This window comes from Muscardinus avellanarius, assembly GCF_963383645.1.
Source record: "Muscardinus avellanarius genome assembly, chromosome: 6".
Taxonomy (NCBI): domain Eukaryota; kingdom Metazoa; phylum Chordata; class Mammalia; order Rodentia; family Gliridae; genus Muscardinus; species Muscardinus avellanarius.
In genome coordinates this window covers 72,670,909-72,696,904 of record NC_137791.1, presented here as the reverse complement: position 1 = coordinate 72,696,904, position 25,996 = coordinate 72,670,909, and the positions used below count along the sequence as shown (strand labels likewise).

The window sequence follows — 25,996 nt, the reverse complement described above, 5'->3', positions numbered from 1 at the left end:
CATTTATGTTAAAAACACTGCAAAAAATTGGGATAGAAGGAAAGTACCTCAACATTATCAAGGCAATATACTGCAAACCCAAAGCCAACATTATATTGAATGGGGAAAAACTGCAAGAATTTCCGCTACAGTCAGGAACAAGACAAGGATGCCCACTATCACCACTCCTTTTCAATATAGTCCTTGAGACTCTTGCTGCAGCAATCAGACAAGAGAAGGAAATCAAAGGAATTCACATAGGAAGAGAGGAATTAAAATTATCCTTATTCGCAGATGACATGATCCTTTCTCTGGAAGACCCAAAGAACTCAACCAAAAGACTTCTGGAGCTGATTGACAAATTCAGCAAAGTCGCAGGTTACAAAATCAACCTAAAGAAATCAGTGGCTTTTCTTTGTGCCAAAAACGAATCCACAATGAAAGAAATAAAAACAGCAATTCCATTCACTATAACCTCAAAACCAATAAAATACCTAGGAATAAACCTAACCAAAGATGTAAAAGACCTCTACAACAAAAACTATAACACATTAAAGTAAGAAATTGAAGAAGACCTTGGAAGATGGAAAGATCTCCCGTGCTCATGGATAGGCAGAATAAATATCATCAAAATGGCCATTCTGCCAAAACTGATCTATAGGTTCAATGCAATTCCCATTAAAATACCAGTGGCATTCTTCAGAGACCTAGAAAAATCAATCATGAACTTCATATGGAGAAAGAAAAGACCTAGAATAGCCAAAGCAATTCTCAATAACAAGAAACACGCAGGAGGCATTACAATCCCAGACTTCAAACTATACTATAGAGCAATAGTAGTAAAAACAGCATGGTACTGGCACAAAAACAGATATACTGACCAGTGGATTAGAATAGAAGATACAGAAACAAACCCACACATCTTTAGTCAATTAATCTTTGACAAAGGGGCCAAACACATACGCTGGAGAAAAGACAGCCTTTTCAACAAGTGGTGCTGGGGGAACTGGCTAACCATTTGTAAAAAGATGAATCTAAACCCCTATATCTCACCAAACACAGGAATCAACTCAAGATGGATCAAAGACTTAGAAATTATACCTGAGACTGTGAAGTTAATAGAGGAGAGCATAGGTTCATCACTACAACATATTGGCACAGGCAGTAACTTTCTCAACAAAACCCCCAAAGCTCAGGAAATTAAAGCAAGAATAAACAAGTGGGACAACATCAAACTAAAAAGTTTCTTCTCATCAAAGGAAAATATCAAAAACCTTAAGAGCAAGCCCACAGAATGGGAAAGGATCTTTACCAGCCACCATTCTGATAGGGGGCTAATATCCAGAGCATACAAAGAGCTCAAAAAACTCTACACTGGCAAAACAAACAACCCAATCAAGAAATGGGCAAATGAACTAAATAGACACTTCACAAAAGAAGAGATACAAAGGGCTAATAGATACATGAAAAGATGTTCTTCATCACTGGCCATCAGGGAGATGCAAATCAAAACTACAATGAGATCCCATCTAACCCCAGTCAGAGTAGCAAGCATAAAGAAATCAAACAACAACAAATGCTGGCGAGGATGTGGGGAAAGAGGAACTCTTTTACACTGTTGGTGGGAATGCAAACTAGTTCAACCACTATGGAGATCTGTGTGGAGATTCCTAAGAAAGGTGGGAATAGATCCACCATATGATCCAGCTATACCACTCCTGGGTATCTTTCCAAAGGGGTTGAATTCAGAGAAATATAGCAACATATGCATACCTATGTTCATAGCAGCACAATATGTAATAGCCAAAATATGGAACCAACCCAGATCACCATCAACAGATGAATGGATAGCAAAACTGTGGGAAATACACACAATGGAATTCTATTCAGCCATAAAGAAGAACAAAATTATGTCATTTGCAAGGAGATGGAAAACCCTGGAGAACATTATATTAAGTGAGATCAGCCAAGCACAAAAGAAGAAGATACATATGTTTCCTCTAATATGCCCAAACTAGGAAACACAAAGAATACCAGTGGGACTTCTGTTATTGAAGGGGAAATACTAGCTAAGTTTGGATGGTAAGATAGGAGAGGAGGATGGTCGGTCTTGATTAACGAGGGTCTACACCTGAACATGTGTAAAATTATGAATAAGTCATTGTTAACCTGGACAGCCATTGGTGGTAGGGGGGAAAGGAAAACGGGGGTGGGGGGGAGGGCATCAAATATAGTGTAAATGTATACTATTTACGTTCAATAAAAAATTGTTTAAATAAAAAAAATTCTTTAAGTATATATAATTTGTATACACATATATCTACATATATATACATCTATATCTGTATCTACATCTATATTGATCTATGTCTAGATAAGAGAGATAGGTCAGATACTGGGAAAAGTGTGTTCACCAAGTTAGTTATGTTCTCAAAGGTGTGCTGTATTGTCAATAGTCACTTGATTGCTTCCAAACATTTTGATAATCTTCTTCAAGAGGAAAAATTGGAGGAGGGCTTCCTTTATGGTTGTTATGGAATTTGCCTTTAAAGGGTTTCCGGTGCTAAAACAGCAGTTCACCTGTAGCCAGTCAGGGAACTATACACTGATACTCTCAGTATTGGAGTTAAATTCAACTGAGTTCTAAGCTGTCAGCTTCTCATTACAAATACCACTATTTTTCCACTGCAAACTTTCCTTTTTTTCTTTTTTGCATATTAATTATACATAAAATTTACTATATAAAATTATATGTATAAAATTATACATACATTTTTTGTGATATGTTTGTACATGCACATAACTTTTTGGTCAATTTTATTCCCCAGTCTCTCCCATTTCCTCCCCTCCTAATTCCCCCCAATTTCCTTCCTCTACCCTACTGACTTACCATTTACTTTCATAACATTTATTTTTCGCTCTAGTTTCCACATACAAAGGGGAAGAAAATGTTTGCTGAGTCTGGCTTATTTTGCTTAACATGATACTCTCCAGTTCCATCCATTATCCTGCACATTACATGATTTTGTTCTTTATGGCTAAATAAAACTTTGAGATAGATATATATATGTATACATATATATATATACATTCACATGGTGATGGACACCAAATTTTGTTCTACAATTTGGCTTTTGTGAATTTTACATAAAATAAGCATGGGCATACTCTAAGGTATGCTGACTTTATTATTTTTTTCTTTCTTTTTCCTATAGCTGGATCATATGGCAATTATATTTTTAGTCTTTTGAAGAACCTCTCACTGACTTCCATACTGGCTGTACTAATCTACATTTCCACCAACAGTGTATAAGAATCCCTTTCCCCCTATTCCTCATCAGCATTTATTGTTATTTGTATGCTTGGTGATTGCCATTATGACTTGGGTGAGATGAGATCTCAATGTAATTTTGATTTGCATTTACCAGATGGCTAAGGATATTAAAAACTTTTTATATAATTGGCTAATTGTACTTTGTCTGGTATTAAATGTTTAGTTCATTTACCCATTTATGGAATGGGCTATTCAGTTTTGGGAGAATATTGAAGATTTTAGTTCTTTATATATTCCAAATATTAATTCTCTTTTGGAAGAGTAGCTGGCAAAGATTTTTTCCCATACCATGAGCTGTCCTTTATACTGTTGTGTTCATGACTGTCCAGCAGTTGACACTAGAAAACAGAAAGTCCTCACATGTTCATGGATAGGCAGAATTAATATTGTTAAAATGACTACATTTGCCAGGCATAGTGGTACATGCTTGTAATCTCAGCATTTGGGAGGCTGAGACCAGAGGATTGCAGTTCAAGAACAGCCTCATCTACTTAGTGAGGCCCTTCACAACTGAGTGAGACACTGTTTCAAAAATAGAAAGAAAAAAAAAGTATGGCTAGGGTATCGCTTGGAGGTAGAATGCCTCTGAGTTCCATCCCCAGACCACAAAAATAAATAAATAAATAAATAAATAAATAAATAAATAAATAAAATGATCACATTACCAAACACAATGTATAGATTTGATGAAATCTCCATTAAAATGTCAATGATATTACCTTCAAAACTAAAAAGAAATCCTAAAATTAATATGAAACAACAAGGCACTGACAAGCCAAAGCAATCCTGAACAAAAAGAGCAGTGCTAGAGGCATCAGAATACTGACTGAAGCCAGGCATGGTGGCGCACGCTTGTAATCCCAACCTTGGGAGGCTGAGACAGGAGGATCGTGGTTCAAGGACAGCCTAAGCTACAGTGAGACCCTGTTTCAAAATAAATAATAAAACAATGGGTTTGGGGTGTAGTTTGAAGATAGAATGATTCAGGGTGGAAAAAATAATAATAATGAACTAAATTATACTATAGAGCCATAGTAACAAAAACAGTATTATCCTGGAATAAGACAGGATACATAGAGCAGTGAGTGGAATAAACGACACAGAAAGAAACACACACAGCTATAGTAATCTTATTCTTGACAAAGATGCCAAAAGTATACATTAAAAAAAGAAGTCTCTTTAACAACGTGTGCTGGAGAAGCTGGATAGCCATACATAGAAGAATTAAATTAGCTTCTTATTAATTTAATTAACTCTCTCTGCACAAAAGTGAACTTAAAATTGTTCAAAGATCTACATATAAGAAACTTTCCAGTTGCCACAAAAAACTTTAGAGAGCCAGGCATGGTGGTGCATGCTTGTAATCCCTGCACTTGGGAGGCAGAGACAGGAGTATCGAGCAGGTTCGAAGCCAGCCTTGCTGGCATAAGAGACCCCCCTGTTTCCAAAAATAAAATAGGTAGAAGGGTTTCCAGGAACCCCAATACCACCAAAAAAAAAAAGAAAAAAAAAAACTTTAGAGAAACACTATAGGCATCAGCAAGAATTTCCTGAATAGGACTCTTATAGCTCAGAAAATAATACCAGGAATCAGTAAATGGGATCACATCAATCATTTATTTTCTTTTTTATTATAGTCTAACATTATATTCTCTCCATAATAATATATATGCTGTTCTAAGTTCCAACAGGCCAAGTTTCAGGAACTTACTTGGCTCTCTTTTCTGTGATATCACTATAAGAAGATGTTTCCTCAAGTGTGATAGATATCAATAGCAAACTGTATATGTATGTTTATACATGAGTATATCATTATACTTGTTGTATATATACAACTCTACACATAATTAACATTATAAACACTGTATTTTCTCTCTGAATACTCTTTATGAGTATCAGTCATGATAGCTTCCAGTATATTGCTATTCTTTATTTAACCAATTTCAAATTATTAAGCATTATTTCAAAAATCCTAAATAGGCTCATAGGCTAGTTGAGAAGATAGAATAATAAATAAGTAATTATAGGTTGGAAATTTAGTCTCTACAATGGAGTATCCAATCCATTCAACCCAGAGATTGAAATATAAGTTTGGCTGGTTGAGGGTTATAAGTTATATTTAGGAGGTACTGTGTTATATGGGGTTGAATAGGATTTAGTTTGATGAAACAAAAATTGTGAAGAGGGCAGTTCCATAAAGAAAAATCTGTATGTTCACAGCTGAAGATGCACTGCAGAGTCTGGGGTGACATGATTAAAGAAATACACATAGTAGAAAAGCTCAAGGGAATAACGGGAATTGGAAGTGCACAGCGTGGCTAGAAAGATAGCTTCCAGGTTTCAAGGAGCTCGTGTGCTAAGCTACAGAAAAGCCTTTGGTATTGGAAAGTATTTTAAATCAAAATGTAAAGTGATGTTCTTTATAGTAATTATGATTTCAGGAGGATGACAGATGAGCGGGGGTGCAGACCAAAGGGTGAAGGAGGCGCAGACTGATTGCAAAGCTGTTGTATTCATTCAGGTAGGAATCAGTATGTGACGCAGCATTAGAGAGAGGTATATAGACAGAGGAGAGATTAAGGAAATAAAATCTTAAGTTTTGACAAAAGACAAGATGCAAGCTGAAGGAGAGAGAAAAGCCTAGGATGATCCACATTTCTAACTGGAATGACTGAGTGGGTTGTAGTATCATTTACTTATGACTCATATCCATCAAAATATGACTCACAAACATGATAAGACATTGCTCTTTCCTGTTTCATTATGAAAATTTCAGAAGAGGGAGAAGAATACTCAGTTGCAAAGGAAAAGATTGTCTAGCAATGTGAAGAGTTCCCATATAGAACTTTGAAATGAGTATAAGGCAGTGGCCTCATTTGTAAATATAAAACGTTAAACATTTTATTATTGAAATAAAGAAGACCTTAAGAAGAAGGAGATGTGTCAGATGAGAGAACATCCAGTGTGAAGTTACAAACCTTTCCTCCAAATGTTTTCCCTTCCTGATAGTACATCACCAAATGGTGTATCACACATAGCTGCTCCTAGCTGAATTCCGGTTCAGCATTAACCAGTATATATTTCCTTCATTTATCTCTGTTTAATTAAGATAGACATCTTTAAAAGATACTTTTTCATATCTTGTACAGAAATAAATAGTTGTCCAGTGAAAAGTCAAAGGCTAATATGCTTTCAGCTTCCTTTTTTGCCTAAGGTCATTTTTCTTACTATGTGGATTCTCACTACTTTAGCTTGTGTTGTTTCAGTGTAGAACTTATTCCCTCAGATTACATTATAATTAAAACTTATATTCCTGACTCCCCAACCTTGAATACAAAATGAGGTCACATTCCTTTCAATATTCAAAATAAATTCTGAGCCTGCAGTCCATCCCAGCATCCCAACAATCCCAAAATACTTATTTTCTCTTTAGCATGCTTCCTTAAGGTAACTCCAAAACCCCTACTGTGCTTAATATATTAGGTTTCTATTGTTGAGTAACAAATCACCAGAAATTTAGCATCTTACAGCAACATCCATTTTCTGTATCACAGCTCTGCATGTCCAAAGTTCAGCATGGATGGGCTGGGTTCTCCGTTTGGGTCTCATGAGGCTGAAATCTAAGTGTCAGCAGAGCTACATTCCCTTCCAGATACTCTGGGGAAGGATCCACTCCCAAGTTCATTTAGATTGTTGGCAGAAATCAGTTCCTTTTAGCCATAGGACTGAAGTCTCCATGGCCCCTCTGTCTTAAAGTCAACAACAGCATACTAAATCTTTTTCATACATGGAATTTTCTTGACTTCTGCCTCTCTTTCTGCTTTTAAGAGTTCTTATGATTACATGTACTCTTCCTATTGTAAGGCCAAACAACTGGTAAACCTGGTTAAATATGCAAGGTCTCTTTAGGGAAAATAGGATTGAAGTCATGGGAGATATTTTGAAATCAGCCTACCATGTCTATTCATCACTGCAGTCCAAATTAATGGATTTTAATTACATACTTCTCTGAGTTTTCACAAATTTGGAACAATTTTATCTTCAGGCACAATTATAGTGTCTGATCCTGGAATAGTGGCTAGGCTCCCTTAAATATAGTTATCCAACAGTTTTTTTTCTTCTTGACTCTTCTGTATGATCTCCAGGACCCCGAATCTGCTGTAATTTCCTCTCCCATTATACTTATTCCTTTAAAGAAAAACCTTGTTACACAGTCATGACTTGGCTGTTACAACTCAAGCAAAACCTAAAAATGTAAACACAACATAAAGGAAGCCTATGCACAGAAACATCAATAAGCCTAAAGAGCATCTCAGTCTTCATAATGTAAAAATGAGGAATGAGGCTATTGGTGCAATAGCTCAAAATATTTTCATATTCACAGAGTATGAATTGCCAAGAACTTCCAGGATAGAAGGAATATGTTAAATCAAAGAATACTTGTTATTTTAAGAGAACAGATATTTAAATTTATAATTATAATAAAATCAGAAAAAGTTATTTTTACATAAAATCTCCTTAGCCTAAGATAAATATGTGTTAGACCCTAAGAAGATAGTAACCAATAACAGCCACCAAATTTTGGTCTTCAGTTTCTCATTCAATTTTTGAATTTGACAATGAGTATCCCCTTTTTATCTTTCATTCCTTGTATCCCTTTTGGCTCTCATGGTAAGTGACCTATTAAAATTATTCTACACTAGTGTATAATTCTGTGTCTTTCTCTAAGGCTTATATACATCCTAAGCATTGGTATCCAATAGGGTCTATTTGCAGTCCACTATTCTTCTTATTCCCACAAAATAAGTAGAATAAAATGTCTGGAAAGCTTAAGAAAAACTCCCCTTCATAGAAGCCAGAGGAATAGAAAAGGTGTTTCCCTTTATCATTCCTAAGTGGTAATACCACTATTAATCTACTCTCCAAAGTTAGTCTCCCCAGATTCATGTGCAAGGTTTTCTTTGATGGCTTCTGTAACTGTTAATCTATGTATCCCATAACAGTATCTCTGTTTCTTCTGCTTCATAACCTATATTTTAGAATCTAGCTGGATGGGTGAAACAAATTATAAAGTGGTCGCCTGACTTCTAGCACTCTGAACCTCCAGCTACTTAAATTCACTCTCAGGTTCACTTCCAGGATGGTCCTTCAGTTGGCATACCTACCCATGTTCCTTTCCTGTTTACAACCCTCAGTTGTTCCCACTGCCTGCAGAATAAAGATAATATTATTTATCATATTTAAACAAGGCCTCTGTGACCTATTCTGTGGGTGTGTCTCCAATCTAATTTCATAAGCACTTGCTTTCAATTTCTGTTCCATTGATATGGAATTGTTGGCCACACCATTTCTGGCACTCTCCATTCAGTTGCTCTACAGATTTCTGTGCTGTGTTGTTTAGTTGAAAAGACATTTTCCCATCCCTGATCCCATCCTTTTCCTCTGGCTAAATCCTGCTACTCATTTGAGATTCAGCTCTAGCATTACTTCCTCCAGAAAGCTACCATTGAGTCTTTTTCTTCCTTCCATTTGGATAAGGTTTCCCTCTTGGGTCCTCCCATTCAATTCTAACTATACTTGTATTATTCGATTTATCTGTTTTCTCCTATTAATTAACTCACAAGGCAGAAACTGTATCTTCTTGCTCATTCCATCTCAAACACCTAAAATTGTTAGACACATGGTATGTTCTTTTCCTTAATATAAAGTGAATAACAGAAAAAATAGTAAATAAAAAATGATTAAATTAAGTACTGTGACTTCCCAGACACTTTTTTCAACTCCTTGTCTTGCTCTAAGTCATGTGACCTCTAGAGGATAGCCTTTCCTCTTGCTTTGTAGGACAAATTGGACAAAATTTGTTGTGTTGCCTTGAAGCCAGAAAATCTTCAAAAAGTCTTATCTACTTGGAAATGTGTTGTATTAAAAATTGTAAGATGGCCCTGTGGAGTGGGAAGAACAAGAAATGGTTTCTGATATAAGGAGCACATCATTTAATCTGGACAATTTTGTGTATATGGAAATTTTCTAGGCTAGATCAGCAGTTCTGCCCATTGTGGAGTGTGTCACGTCTTACTCAGGCAATAGCCCTGGTACTTGTATAAGCAATTGTTCTACAAATTGCTGATTCCATATCCACAGCATATCAGTGACCAGTCCAGAACTGAAACAAAAAGAAACTGTGCAGGGGGGTTTACTTTAATCACCACTCTGGCTCAGTAAAAGAAATTTGTTTTGAATTTTAATATTCCTTAACACACACATACACATATACATACACCCTCCTTCTCTGGTAGACCCTTAAAAAGAAATAGGTTTCCAAGCATGAGGTAAATAAACACAATTCTCAAGAAGGGTCACCATGTGCCATCCCTGAGATGAAATAACACTTACTTTGTGACTTCCTTTTTAACTATGAAGGTGAAGGGCTATTTGGCTCAAAAAGTCTTCTTTTGCTGGTTGTGGTGGCACATGCTTGTAATCCCAGCACTTGAAAGGCTGAGACAGGAGGATCACACAGGTTTGAACCCAGCCTCAGCTACTTAGTGAAGCTCTCAGCAACTTACTGAGATCTTGTTTCTAATAAAATATAAAAATATGTCTTCATCCCCAGTACCACACAGAAAATTCTTCTCTTTGCAGTTTATTCCTTGCCTGTTTCTCCTATGCTTTTTCTGAAATTCCTTATTGATTTCAGGTGATAAAAGATCGTTTGATCTATCCAGAAAGAATCTAGTAATTAATTATTAATTGTAATAAAAAGTTACAGATTGAATATTCTATTAACTTCAACTTTCTGTAGAATACATAGAACATTCTGTAACTTCAACTTTATCTTCCATAAAGTAGTAATAATAATACATACATACATGTGTGCATGCCCTGTCAAGCCCACCCCAGGGTTTGGCCCTGAGAAAAGACTTTCTACTTATCCTTTATATGAGAAGTGACTACATAACCCAAATGCCATGGGACTAGCTAGAGGCATTTTAGTTTGACCTCAAGGCACTCACTCCTTGGTTTGGGATTGGGAAATAATCCAAGATGTTATTTTTCACTTAGATTTTGGTTTTGGCGTTGGTTTTTGTGTATGTGTGTATGTGTAAGCTCAGGAACATTGTACCTTCGAGCTATACCCCAGCCCTATTTTGTTTTACTTTTTGAAGCAGGATCTCACTCGATTAGTGCTTGCTGGCCTGGAATTTGTCTCAACCTCTCAAGTACTGGGATTACAGGCATGTACCACCACACCCAGCTGGATGTTTCTAATACTTCCTTTTCAATTGCAAAATCAGAGAGCTCTTCATGTAACTCATAAATCTATCTCTATATCCCTGCTGTCGGAAAGTTAGGTAATGAGTGTGTCTGTTATTACCACTCACCCTTGCCCTGTTACTTGGGGCTAGAAATGACACATTCCAGATGCCCTACCAGCGGGCTGAAGTCCAATGAGGAGGTTAGCTTATGATTTAGTGTATGAGAACAGTGACAGAATCCTTCACCAGAATGTCTGATTTGGAGTAGGGTCCCTCTAAATAAGGATTCTTTGGTGGTGACTTAAGAAATTTACCCTATCAGTCACATTATGCTTTATTACTAATGTCCTGAAGTTAAATATTTGTCCACCCATCTCTCTCTCAGGATCCTCCAGAACTGCCTGTGTACTGGACTCCACATTTTCAGTTCAGAGCACATATATGGTGAAAAAGCCAAACAGGTGCCCATCTGTCCTCTTACCCAAGTGAGAATGTGGAGTGCAGGCCTGCACACAGTGAACTGTTCCTTCCATTTATCTGCCTTAAGATGATAGGAAAGCCAGCCTGGGAAGTTCTCCTGCTTCCTTCATTCTGAGCCCACTGCCCCAAAGGAAGGAACACCCCAACTCTCTTTACTTTATTAAGAGCAATGAAAAACTACACTTCACTCCAGGCATAGTGGCACACACTTGTAATCCCAGTACTTACGAGGCTGAGACAGGAGAACTGAAGGTTCAAGGCAAGCTTCAGCTACTTAGTGAAGCCCTTTGCAACTTAGCAAGACTCTGTTTCAAATAAAGAATGAAAAATAGGGCTAGGGGTGTAGCGCTGAAGTAGAATACCCCTGGGTTCAATCCCCAGTACTACAAAACACACACACACACACACACACACACACACACACACACACACACACTTCACAACTCCCAGAAATTTACTTTCTTTCTAATGCCTCATATATATCTGCATAAGAGTTGACATTGATGTAGGTACACCTTGAGTTCTTATCTAACATAACTTTTATTACCCTTTCTAAAATGCTAGTCCTGAAACTTTCCACCAGAAAGATCCCATTCAAAAAATACTTTTTACCAAAACATATATTCTTTTTTGCTCTCTATATTTAAAGAATATCTTGTAGAAATTTCTATTGTATAATTTTTTACACTGTATTTTAGTCTTTGTCCCAATGATTGACTCTCCATACATAGGCTATGAGCTCTGAGAAGGTAAGCACTGTTTCTGTTCATTATTATGTACCCAGGGCAATTCCTGGCGCAGAATAGATGTTCAGAATTGTGCTGAATTAAACTAAATAATCAGCCTGGGACAATCTGTCACTAGGAATCGTAATGTTCATAATTATTTTTCTAATATGTACAGTGGGTTTTTCAACAGTTACCTGTATTTTCCCAACTGTTACATGCATTTATTAAACATCTAATTGAAATTACAGGTACAATATATATGGATGAATAGAAGCCAAGTTAACTAACATAAAGCACTAAACTTTAAATTTCATATTTTACCAACCAAAATGACTTATCAAACATATATTTTACATGCAATATGATATTTCAGAAAACTTTTATTATATAATATTTACCTATTATACTATTTGAAAACAGGGAAAAAGAACAAGAATATTTATTATTCTAGATTAAATTTCATGTCTGTTTACCACAATGGCAATTGTATATAATAGATTTTTCCACAGCAATAACATCAAATAAAAAGGATCAACCATAAGAAAACATTTTTAGCATTGTTTAAACACCATTATCATATTTTTGGCAAATCTGTGGCAAAACTTTGGAAGCATTTTATACAAATATTGGATAAAGCAAGTCTAAATCAGCAATGTTTAAATGGTGTGTAGGTGTGAAGACCACAGATTTTAGTTTTGTCTGGGACTGTCCAGGCTTACTCTTGCTGTCTTGGCACAATTCTTAACAGCATTCCCTTTCTTTCCTAAAAGGGTCTTACTTTTGGCAATATAAGGCCATCCTGCTTATAGGCTATCTACACAGAGGGGGAAAAGAGAAAATAATGTTTAACATTTAAATAGTCCATGACTGATATAAAATTTCCTGACTTTTCCTCTTCCTCTTTTTTAAAAAAATGTAATTTAAATGTACAACTGTGAAATAAATGTAGACATTGAGAAATAATCAACAGTCCAACCAATTAACAGAACCACGATCTCATACCATTACCTCTTTTTCTTTATTCCTTGCCTTTCCTTCCCTTCTCTTTCCTTTACTGTGATAACAAAACTTAGGTCTAGCCCAGTACAATATTGTTATCTATACTCTCCATGCTATTCATCAGATTCTTCATCTTGCATAACCCAACATTTGTAACCCTTGACCTATTTCTGCCTTATCCTCTCTCCCTGCAAGTGACTGGTCTACTTGCTGCACCTATTGGCCTGGATATTTTAGATTCCACATATAGCCAGGAGTGGTGACTCACACTTGTAATCTCTGCGCTTGGGAGGCTGAGACAGGAGGATCGCACAGGTTCGAAGCCAGCCTCAGCTACTTAGTGAGGCTCTCAGCAACTTAGTGAGAGCCTGTTTCCAAATAAAGTATAAATAGGTCTGGGAGTATAGCCCAGAGATAGAAATCCCCTGGGTTCCACCCCCAATACCACCAAAGAAAAAAAAAGTTTTCACATATAAATAAATAAGATCCTACAGTATTTGTCTTTGTGTGGCTGACTTATTGTATGTATCACAATATCCAACAGGTCATCAAGTTATCACATATCATAAGATTCCCTTCATTTTTCAGGCAAAAGAATATTCTACTATATCTCTACCATATTTTATCTATTCACAACCTATGCTTTTGGAGGTCATATAAAAATATAGCCCAGATCAATGTCATAAACATTCTACCCTGTGTTATCTTCTAGTAGTTTTATAGTTTCAAGTCTTATGGTCAAGTTTTTGAATATATTTTTATTGCTGTGTTTTAATTGTACATCACAATAAAGCTCAGAGGAATAGAAACACACACTCACACAATCCTTTGAGCAAATACTCAAAAGTGGTATGGCTGGATAAGATTATCTGATTGTTCTATTTCCAGTCTTCTGAGGAACTTCCACACTGAGCTCCATATCTGCTCCACTAATTTGTAATCCCAATAGTGTATAAGGGTTCCTATTTCACCACATCCTTGACAGTATTTATTGTTATTTGACTTCTTGATTATTGCCATTCTAACTAGTATTAGATGGACTCTCAGTGTAGCTTTTGTTTGATCTCCCTGATTGCTGATTGCTAATAAGGTTGAACATTTTTTCATGTATTTATTGGCTATGTGCCTTGGCTATGTGCCTTTCTTTTTTGTGCAGTGTCTATCCAGTTCAATTGCCCATTCTTTGGATTACCAGTTTTTTAGTGGTTTTTTTTCAGGGTTTTTTTTTCTTTTGTATATTCTAGACATTAGTCTTGAATCTTAGTAGCTGGCAAACATTTTCTCCCATTTAGTAGATTTTTTTAGAGTCTTGCTGGTTTCCCTGGCTACACAGAAGTTTCATAATTTAATGTTATCCCACTTACTAATTCTCATCTTAACTTCTAAGCAATGTGGGCCCAAAATATAGACCAGGATAAAGTTTCTATCTATATATTGGAGCATTGGTTCTATGCTCTCTTCTAGTAATTGCAGTCTCTAGTCTATTTTTTAAACCTTTTATCCATCTTGAGTTGACTCTTGTGCAGGGTGAGAAATTGGGGTTTAATTCCATTCTTCTAAAAATAGATAACCAGCTTTCATCACATCCTGTTGAAAAGGCTGTTTTTTTCTCCAAAGTATGTTTCTGGTACTTTTGTCAAAAATTAACTGGCTGCTAGGTATAATAATTTGTTTCTGTATCTTTTATTATGTTCCTTTAATCAAATGTGTCTGTTTCTGTGCCAATACCATGCTGTTTTTATTTCTGTAGCTCTATAGTACAATTTGAAATCAGATATTGTGATGCCCCAGCATGATTCTTATTGCTGAAAATTGCTAGTCTGTTGTTGCTTTTATACTGTACCATATGATTTTAGAGCTATATTTCTGGTCTAGATTTGTGAATAATTAGTGTTTTAATAGGAATTACATTGAATCTATAAAGCACTATTTTAGAGAAACCATTTTGATAACATTTATTCTGCCTATGAAAACTCATATTCTAAGATCTTCTCCAATTCCATTCTTTCCTTAGTGTTTTATAGTTTTCACTGTATAGGTCTTTTATCCCCTTGGTAAGAAGGTCTAAGTCTGTATTTATATATGTGAATATCCAGTATTTCAGAGTCCATTTCTTGAAGATACTACCCTTTACCCATTGTTTATTCTTAGTATCTTTTTCAAAAACCAATTAATTTTTCCAGCAATACTACTTCTGAGTATCTACCCAAAAGAATGGAACCAAACTACCAAACTAATACATGCATATGTTCATAGCTGCACAATTCACCATTGCCAAACTATGGAACCAGCCAAGATGTGGGACATGTACACAATGGAATTTTACTCAGCCATAAAGAAAAACACAATTGCAATTGCATCATTTACAGGGAAATGGACAGAACTGGAGAACATTAAGCTAAGTGAGATTAGTCAGTCACAAAAAATAAAAAATTGGATGGTCTCCCTAATATGCAGAACCAAGGAAGAAAATAGGTCCTAGGAGGAACTCAAGATGAAGAAGGAGAATCTGAAGATGCGCAAATGAGGTGACCTAACAGAGGGGATGGAAGAGGGAAGAGAAAAACTCTCTAATGTACATGATGTACATTAACAAACATACCAAAGTCAACTACTTAGCCAATCATGAGAAGGGAGTGGGAGGGAATGGGGCAGGAACTGGGTAAGGGCTAAAAATGGGTGATGTGTGCATGTATGCCTCCACCATCTTGTACCACATTAAGATGCATGACTAAAAAGCACCAATAAAGAGTTTTCAAAAAGAAAAAAACACAATTGATTATAAACATCTGGGTTTATTTCTGGGAACTTTCTGCTGTTCCATTAGTTCTGTAATATCAATTTGAAATTTTATGAGTCTTTTCTCTTATTCTAGCTCCTTTTGTTCTATTTGGTTTATCTTCTCAGAAAATCATCTCTTATATTCATTTATTTTTTCTATTTTCTATTTTATTATTTATTTTTATTTTCATTCTCTCTCTCCTCTTTACTTTTCTCTGTCTAGTTGTTAAGGTTTGCAAGATGGTTGCTGTAGGGCTTGGGGTTTTTTGTTTCTTGTTTTGCTTGTTTTTTTTTTTTTGTCTGTTTGTTTTGTTTTATTTGTTGTACTGACAGTTGAACCAGGGCTTCCCACGAGCTAGGCAACCATTCTGCAACTGAGCTGTGTCACGTCCCTAAGGCTCCGTTCTGCAGAGCCCTGAGAAAGAACACACAAACGCCGAGTCTGTTGATGATGCTTCCTCTTTAATGCTTCCCTTCAATGCACACATCAGGCAAATATATATCAGTCTCATAACCCCTCCTTCATCACCCCACCAACCCCAAGCTTCCCACAGCTAGGGCATGCACATTTCTAACCCTCTCATAGGCGGGCTGGTGGTAGCACGAGGCGCTACATCACTGATTATCCGTAGGGCGCCTGATAGGGCTCACTGCGCAGGCTCAGGGCACCGCCAGCCTCGTGAGCCTCATGACTTGGCAACATGCCTAGGCGCCATCTTGAGCCACCGCCCCATCCCGGTCTAACCAAGTGGGCCCCGACAGAGCTGTGTCCCCAGCCCTTTGTGGTTCTTTCTCAAAGTTTGCTTTCTTGATATATTCTAATTTCTTTACTTTTTGCAACAAAATAAGTGTCTCTTAGATCATTCTGATTTCAGATTATTCTCACTTCAGATTATTGTTTTTTTACCTTCCTTTGCTGGTCCTTCCTTCCTTTCTTCCAAGTTGATGTTCCCAAATTCCATCCTTTTTTATGTATTCTTTGGGCAGCCCTTTAAATTTATGTGCCACTGATGCTTTAAGATCAATAGATCATCCTGGAAAACTATCTGAATTTTAAGACATTTATCCAAATACTATGTATTCAACATCTACCATGTGTCAGGCATGAGCTAAGAAAAACTGTTGGAAATGGAACAGTAAACAACACAAACCAGGATCCTTGCTGTCATTTTATTGGCTGCTCAACAGGGATTTCAAATTCACCGTTTCTAAAACTGAACTATCCTACACCTTCCGTTTCTTCTCTAATATTTTATATCCTAGTAATTGCTTCCATCTATTTGGGAATCCACACCAGAAATCTCAGAGTAATTCTTCACGTTTTTCTTGTCTTTCTCTCTCACATAACCATTAAGTTTTCCATTTCATTACATATTCTCTCTCAAATCCAATCTCTCATTTTCATCCACAAATATGACACAGAATTACCTGGGGTACTGCAAGTTTCACTGACTCTCAAAGTAATTCTCCACACTGTTTGCAAATTTATCTCTAAGACTATATTTTTATTAAATGACTCATTGCTAAGATATTTTTTCATAACTACCTATCCTATGGGACTAAGCCCAACCTTTGTCCCATTTCATCTAAGGTACACTATGATCTGTTTGCCCTCTAGTATCGTTTTCCTTCACCAGAGCCTTCCTGAACAACTTCTTTTCACAAAAGAGTCAATGCTTTATGTGGCCATGTCTTTTCACATGGTTTTCTTCTGCTTATAATTTCTTCACCTTCTTATCTATGTGAAATACCATAGCCAAGCTTATCAATGGACATACCATAATTTCACTGTCACTGAAAAATCGTTCCAGGCTCTACCTTTGGGTCCCGTCTGTACTTGATATTTTACCTCTACTGCATCTTTTGTTATTCAATGCTGAGCTAGGATATATCACATTTTTTTTAATCTTCCCTCTATTCAGTTTGTGTTCCCATTTGATTAGATACTAGACCCTAAATAAATAAATAAATAAATAAATAAATGTTTATTTATTTATTTATTTATTTATTATTATTTTTTTTTTTTTGGTGGTACTGGGGTTCCTGGAAGACCTTCTACCTCTGGGATACACTCCCACAGGCTACACTACCAGACCTATTTTTTAACTTTTTTTATGTGGAAACAGGATCTCTTAAGCCAGCGAGGCTGGCTGCAAACCTGCGCGATCCACCTGTCTCTGCCTCCCAAGCACAGGGATTACAAGCGTGCGCCACCACACCTGACCAATAAATGTCTATTTAAGTGGACATTTCATGAACTCCCCAAATCTTGGAGTTATCCCTAATTTCACCATCCTCTTCACCATTAGCATCCAATCATTTGCTTTTTTTGTCCCCTGTACACCCAAAATAAACCAAGAAATACCATACCAAATTCCTAAATTAATAGGGATTTTCATGATATCTTTTATTTTATAAAAACAAGTCAACTTAAATTGACTATCTGGGGAAAATTACATTTTAGCTATATAGATATGAGCAAAGCAAACACAATTTTTTAAGCTTTCCCTCAAAATGAATATTGCAATATGGGTATGGTGGCATATGCCTATAATTTCAGTACTTGGGAGGTTGAAACAGGCGGTTCACAGATTGGAGAACATCCTCAGCAAGTAATGAAACTCATCAACCTAGTGAGATTATGTTTCAAAAAAATAAAATAAAATGGGGTTAGCGATATAGCTCGAAGGTAGAATGCCCCTAGATTCAATCCCCAGTACCACACAAAAAATAAATTAACATTGTTACAAAAATCTATCACATTTAAAAAAAAATCAGTAAAACCTAAAATCAGTAATATTTAACTTACTTTTTACCTTATAATGATTATGTTTTCATTTTACTAATCAATTCAAAAAGATGAAAATTGACAAGACTTATTTAGAAATGAAGACTTCATATTCCTATCAGTACTACTAGTATTATTGATTTAACAGTTGAGTACTTAAGAAACTAGAGAATTAAATGGAAAGAAAATAGCATTCAGGAGGCTGAGACCAGAGGATCATGGTTCGCAGACAGCCTCAGCTACTTAGTAAGGCCCTTTGCAACTCAGTGAGACCCGGTTTCAGAATAAAGGATTAAAAAAATAGGGCAGGGGGTGTAGCTTGGAGGTCGAATGCCCCTGGGTTCCATACTCAAACCCACAAAAATAAATAAATAATTAAATAAATAAATAAATAAGAAAATAGTTGGCACTAATGAAAAAGTTTTCTTAGAATGGCCATATGCAAAAGTAAATGTTATATTTAAAAATTCCTTAAATAACAGAACTACTAATCTTGAAAATATAGTATCAATTTATAATAATAACCAATAGCATAAAGCTTTTTATAATAATCTGAAACTTTTAATTTTTTTAAATTAAGTTGCTCAACTAATATATGTTGATTCTTCTTCTTTTTTTTTTTTTTTTTTTTTTTTTTTTCTTTTTTGGTGGTACTGGAGTTCCTGGAAACCCTTCTACCTCCAGACTACATTCCCAGACCTAGTTTATACTTTTTTTTTTTTTTTTTTTTTTGGAAACAGGGTATCCTAAACCAGCGTGGCTGGCTTCAAACCTGCACAATCCTGTCTCTTCTTCCCAAGCACCCGGATTACAAGTGTGTGCCACCACGCCCAGCTAAATGTTGATTATTCTGCCAGGAACTGTTATGGGCATTGAAAGCTAAACATCTTGACAATAAAAATTTAAATGACTGAGGAAATTATATAATTCATCTAAAAGTCATTAGACTAAAATTAACAGATAAGACTAGATGAAATTTTAATCTCTCATGGTTCATAATGTAAATCAAACAGCAATCAATGCTGGCAAGAATGTGGGTAAATAGAAACTCTTATACACTGTTGGTGGGATTGCAAATTAGGACAGTCATTATGGAGACCCATGTAGAGATTCCTCAGAAAACTGGAAATGGATCTACCTGGGTATCTTTCCAATGGGAATGAAATCAGAATATTATAGTAGTACATGCATATTCATGTTTATAGCAGCACAATCCATAATAGACAAATTATGGAACCAACCTAGGTGTCCATCAATAGGTGACAGATTGAAAATGTGTGCCAAGTACATACACACAATGGAATCCCACTCAGCAGTGAAGAAGAAGAAAATATGTCATTTGCAGGAAAATGGATGGACCTGGAGAACATTATATTAAATAAGATTAGCCAGTCAAAGAAAGTGAAGAGTCATGTGTTTCCTCTCATATGCAGAAGCTAGAGAGTAACTGGAATACCAGAGGGACTTCAGATATTGGAGGATAAACTCCAGTGGAATGAGAGAAGAGAGGAAGGAGAGCATTAATGAATAAAACATTTCCCTTTACATTTTATACATATGTGCAAATATCAATGCCAATCTTAATATCATGTATGGAGGTAGTGGAGAAGGAGCTGGAGGGAAGCCCAGTTATGATGAAACCATAATGCACAAATGGATATGTAAAAATATTAAAATAAAATAATCATAATGCAAATTTTAAATCTGTCAAATATTAAATATTCTGCAAAACTAGAATAAGTTATCTGCTTAGCACTGATATAAATATAAGTATAAATGAATAGAAAGAACCCAGAAACATACTATCATTTATAATAGTATATAATAAAAGAAGCATCACAAATCACTGCGTGAAGGAGGATTGACAAATAATGCTGAAACTACTAATCCCCCACATTCCTGCTGTAGTCCTAGAGAGTATGTGTGAGTTTTCTTCTTCTTCTTTCAAATAATGTAGATGTCATAGTAAATCACGTAACCCAGTACCTTTTCAGTGAGGTCAATGCTTAAATCCTCATGATTCACAAAACTCTAAATATCACCAACACATGGCTTCGAACCTTGTTATCTCCATTCTACCTGGCAGGAGAGAGAACAGAAAATGGCAGTTTGGGGTGGGTCCAGGTTAGAAATGGTGAATATTAGTTCTGCTTATCTTCCATGGGCTAAATTTTTAGTGCATGTCTACACGGCAAAGAAAATTTGAGTTGTAGTCTAGAGGTCTGCCCAAAAAGAAGTTGAAAATTTGCATTTGGTTAATAACAAAAATTATTGTGCATGAGTTTCAGGTAGCCGCAAACATTAGGATGGGGGGGAAGCAGAGCATGTGTTCTGAACAGAGCTAGCTAAAAAATCAGGCTCCAATGTTAGAATCCAAGAGATGAAATTTCCCTATCAGTTCTTCATGTATAAATGGGTAATTTTAGCTGGGAATGATGGTACACACTCGTAATCTCAGTACTTGAGAGGCTAAGACAGGAGGATCGTGGGTTTGTTGTCATCCTCAGCTACTTACTGAGGCCCTCCACAATATAGTGAGACCCTGTTTCAAAATAAAGAATAAAAAATAATCCTGGGGGTATAGCTCAGAGGTAGAATGCCCCTGTGTTTAATCCCTAGTACCGCAAAAAAAAAAAAAAGTAATTTTATACTTACTTCATGGGGCTGGTGACAAGATTAAATAAGATAACTCAGTAGGCTCACAGTAGTACCTAGCATATGGCAATTGTTAAATAATTACTAGTTTTCTTTATTAAATATTAACTATTATGAGCTATTAGAATTGGCATATGAAATGAAGCCTGTTTCTCATCCTTGCTTAGGAGAACAAAAGTATTGACAATCAACCCAAATTTCATTTTCAAAAGTACCATATGCTAAACAAACTAATTTTCTATATAAAGAATATTTTTAATAAAATGTGCCTGGATTTCCATAAGGCTTTTAATCTGAGGTCTGAGCAACAAGATAGGAATGTGTGATATAAAACACGCTACTGCTAAGTACAGATATGACTCAAGCATTTTGCTGGGATTATCTATATCAATATATCTCATAAATAATTACTTAGACTTATATGTCAAGTTGAAAATTATACCTTGTGCCCTATTTCAGTTTAACAGTCTCCTAACTGCAGAGTGAGCAAAATAGTGAACATATTATCTTCTTTTCAAACGAACTAAACTGAATCACATTATCTTCTTTCATGTACACTGAACTGAATTAGAAAACCCAGCTTGGATGGATGCTGAGTAAAATTAGCTGAACTGAATTTATCCTCTGAACTACAGGCTTCTCAAATCTTATTTTTAGATTCCTAGGGGTGTGTGTGTGTGTGTATGTGTGTTTGGAGATTAAACCCAGGGGCATCCTATCTACAAGCCACACCTCCAGCTCTTTTCTTTCTTTCTTTGTTGTATTCTGAAACAGAGCCTTGTTAAACTGCTAAGGTTATCTTTGAACTTGTGATCCTCTTCTCTTAGCCTCAAAGTACTGGGATTACAGACTTGTGCTACTCTGGCTGGATTCTTCTTCTTAAAGAGTGTTGAATGAACAGAGATGGTTAGAAAACCATTTTTCCTTATCCTGTGCCTCAGAAAGGGCACATATTCTATATATTGGCCATAGGAAGAGTAGTGGGAAAGGGGAATGAATAATTAAGAATTATTACAACAGCTGGCAGAGGCCAAATAGGACATGCATTCCTCTGAGAAACCTTGGACATCAGATTTTGGTTTAATAGCTGATTGGGACAACATACAGAGACAATTCCAGTCATGACTTCCTATCTGAAATATAGGAGAGAGAGTGGGAAATGGCAGAATTAGAGGCAACACAGCAGCGTGGCGCCTGCCACTGCAAGCAAATTGATTTTTGAAGGGACATCCCAGAAGAGATCAGAGAGTAGACTGTTCCTGCCACACATGCATAGGAATTCTTAACAACAACATACTCTAGGATAGAGACCGAGAAGGCAGCAGCGACGGTGGCCAATATTTAGGAGCGGCAGACAGATCCAATCCAATCCACCTTGAATTTTTGAAGAAATCTCCCCAAAAATAGACTGCTCCTGCTGCACATGCTTAGGAATTCTGGACTACATACTATGTAAGAAAAATGTCCGGGGTGAGTCAGAGGGAGCCCTGCCCACATGGCCAGGCCTGCTCGCTGCACCTGGAATCCCAGGAGACCTCAGCACTCATGGCCACCACACTCCTCTGCACTGTGCTGGGGGGCAGGGTGTGCTTGGAGCAGCAGATCCTACTCTTTGTGGTGAGGCTGTGAGCCTCTGCATTTGGTGGGGAGATAAAATCCATTGCTGCTAGGGATTCGGGCTCCCAGCTTCTGCAAATAAAATGTGCTGTTTTCCCCTACTAAAATATATATATATATATATATATATATATATATATATATATATATAATATGGAAAAATGGGAACCTCTGTAAACGTCCTGCCCAGGGTGATGGTGACTGGAGCCTGCTGTGTGGCGGGGTCGGTCGGGTCTGGAGCCAGGGAGGCTGGGCCCGGAGCCTGTCGCAAGGCAGGGCTGGACCTGGGGCCTGCTCCACAGCAAAGGGCCAGCAGGTTCCTGCAACCATGTGGCCCGGAAGCACTAGAAGCTGCCTCTGCCTCGCCTCATCTCTCAGCAGGTTCCCAGATCCAAGTGACCTCTATTAAAAAAAAATTGGGTGCGACTGGATCAACTTGTCAAAGTTACTCACCTTCTGGCTTTCAGGATTTCATTAAGTGGAAATAAGGTTGGAGATTAAAAGAAGGACTTCCAAGGAAGAAAGAAACTGTAATTGATCAATGTGGGAAAATAGAAGCTCTAATACATAGTTAGTGGGATTGCAAGTTGGTGCAACCACTTTGGAGAACACTATAGAAGATCCTCAGAAAAAGGAAAATGAATTTACCATATGATCCAGCAATACCACCTCTGGGTAGCTACCAAAAAGAATGAAAACCAAAATATCAAACTAATGCATGAGCAACCATGTTCATAGCTGCACAGTTCACCATTGCCAAACTGTGGAACCAGCCAAGATGTCCTTCAGCAGATGAGTGGATTACAAAACTATGGGATGTGTACACAATAGAATTTTGCCCAGCCATAAGGAAGAACAAAATTATGGCATTTACAGTGAAAGTTACAAAAAATAAGAAATCAGATACTTTTCCTAATGTGCAAAAACTAGGGAGAAATGGGTAACAGGAGGAACTCTAGATGAAGAAGGGATCCTATAGAGGGGCAATTAAGGTGACATATCTGAGGGGATGGGAGGGAAGAAGAGGGAAACTCTTTAAAGCACATAATGTACTTAAAATATCAAAGCCAATCAGGAAAACAAGAATGGGAAGGAGAATGGGAAGGAGGGAAAAGAAGGGGTTAGGGATTGGGTAGGAGCTGATTGGGTGATATGTGAATGTATGTCTCCACAAGTTTTTTATCCCATTAAGATGTATGCCTATAATGCACCAATAAAAAATTTATAAAAAAATAATTCTTACTAATATCTCTCATCCCTATGATATAAATATACTATCTTATCTAATCATATATTTATGAGTATGCAAAATTTGATGGTAAACATATTACATTTTCATATAATAACAGAAAAGTGGTAATATGATGCCTCAATAAAACAATAGATTTCAGATTATTATAAGCAGTTTCAACCCGTAAGTATAAAACAACATGTGGAAAAAATAGAAAGTTTCTACAGAAGATTTTAAAACAAGATAAAATGCTAGAAGGCAATGTTTAGTCATTGAAAGAGCACATGTATGCTTCAAAACACAGATTTCAGACTTGGGTTGAAATATCATTCACACGGCATATCAGCTGCAGGCTCTTCGCCATGCTCGCTGACCTTGCCTCATCTCCATGAGAGTGAGTTCACAGGGTGCTGAGTTAGAATACAGCCCATCATGTCTGCCCTATGGTAACCACTCAAACACAAATAGTTTCCCCACTCCCTGGGAAGCATTGAAAAAGTCAGCAATAAACAAATTTGAAGTTTTTCTGAGTGAAATGAGGTGACTTCACCTGTCTTCCCTTCCAATAAACAGTCTCTTAATACCCTCAAGAGTCTGCAGAGGACCAAATAGCCTTAAATTGCATCAATTTTCCTTTTAACTGCCTGAGAATACAACACTGGAATAGATCCTAGGCCTTAGAGTATCCAAACTAGGAAATCATGCAAAATCATTATAAATATGTATCTAAATGATGGGTGAATAACCCCGTCTAATATTTTCTTCAATAATTTAAATCTCAGATGTGTTCTACATGGTTATTTATACTGTTTTTATACATTTATCTAGAAACTGAACTGTCCAGATAGGTTTTGAAATAAATATACATGTTACCTTTGTGTATTATACATCTTAATTCCTAATGTTTCTCTTTCTAGCTTTTACAACTGGGACAGCCAAATTGCTGTTTGTAATTCAAGTCCCAATTATCAAGTGATTTCGGACAATCCAGAAGGCTTGCTTTTTAAATATAAAAGAGACAGAAAAATTCTCAACGTGGACCCAAAGGTACTTCTGTTTTATACTTATTTCTTCAAATTTTATTGTATTTCTTTTATTACTCAAAATATATTAAATATTAGACACCCCTTTTTTTAGTTTAGAAATAAGAAACTGTTTTGCAGCTTAGAGCATGTATGCTCTAAAAAACTCCAATAAACTTTGGAGATTTTTTTTTAACTCTGATAACTATGAGTTATCAGAAATTAATAAGAAAGAGTTTAAGGGGGATTTAAATAGACCTTAAAAGTGGAAACACTTCTCTAGGTCAAACATTAGTATTAGATCAGGATCCAGGCAGCAGTGTATCTTCTTCCTTTGATACTGGAGACACCTGGTCACTTTTTGCTCTTCATGGGAAAGTGAGTTATTTAGTGTAGGGGACTCTCATTTTACATTTGTACCCAGAACTCTAATCTTTCTCTCTGAATATGTGACTAACACTGAAAACAGTATGGCCATTAATGTATTTTTAAGTGTTAATGTAAAAAACATACTTTATTAAAATAGCTCAAAGACCTGTCCCATGATATTATGAATTTGCTTACGGATGAATATTTATTTCTTATTTACATCTTACATATTTTCAAAGACTGAAATTCCATTATGACTTTATCAATACTAATGTCTGTGGATGAAAATTGTAATTTTGTTTAAGATCATTGTGCATTAGTTGTTTATAGTTTTTTGTTAATTTTAAAAATATGTTATTTGAATTCACATGACAGTATCAGTTTAAAATACAAAGACAAGAATTTATTTCTGCAGAGTAAAGAAAATAAAAATTGTGTCAAGGCAAGGTTGGACCCAAGGAAAAAGGGGCTTGGGTTCTAAAATCTTTTCTAAAAGTTTTTGAAATGCAAAATAAAAATAAAACTCTGTGTTTTATATCCAGTTAGTATAGTTACTAGCATATAAAAACTCAATAATTACATGTTCAAAGAATAAATGAATGAAATTACATAACAAGAAATAGATTAGGGTCTACAATTCAGCAGATTACTGTTGTAGATTCAACTGCCAGTACCAGAAATCCCAAGACAGTGATTTAAACCAGACAGAATCTTCTTCCTCTCTCATAAGTGAATCTAGACAGTGGAAGTCCAGGGT

General features: G+C 36.2%; 1 protein-coding gene across 2 annotated transcripts in view; it reads left to right on the top strand.

Annotated features, from left to right (window-relative positions):
• CFAP299 (cilia and flagella associated protein 299) overlaps positions 1-25,996 on the top strand; it is a gene marked incomplete at both ends in the record, with an annotated part of 643,668 nt that overhangs the window by 592,470 nt on the left and 25,202 nt on the right. For both annotated transcript variants that reach the window (XM_080697001.1, XM_080697002.1), the window contains one exon: positions 24,766-24,895. In XM_080697001.1, the coding sequence (XP_080553127.1) occupies positions 24,766-24,895 (130 nt within the window). The remainder of the gene's footprint in view (positions 1-24,765; positions 24,896-25,996) is intronic.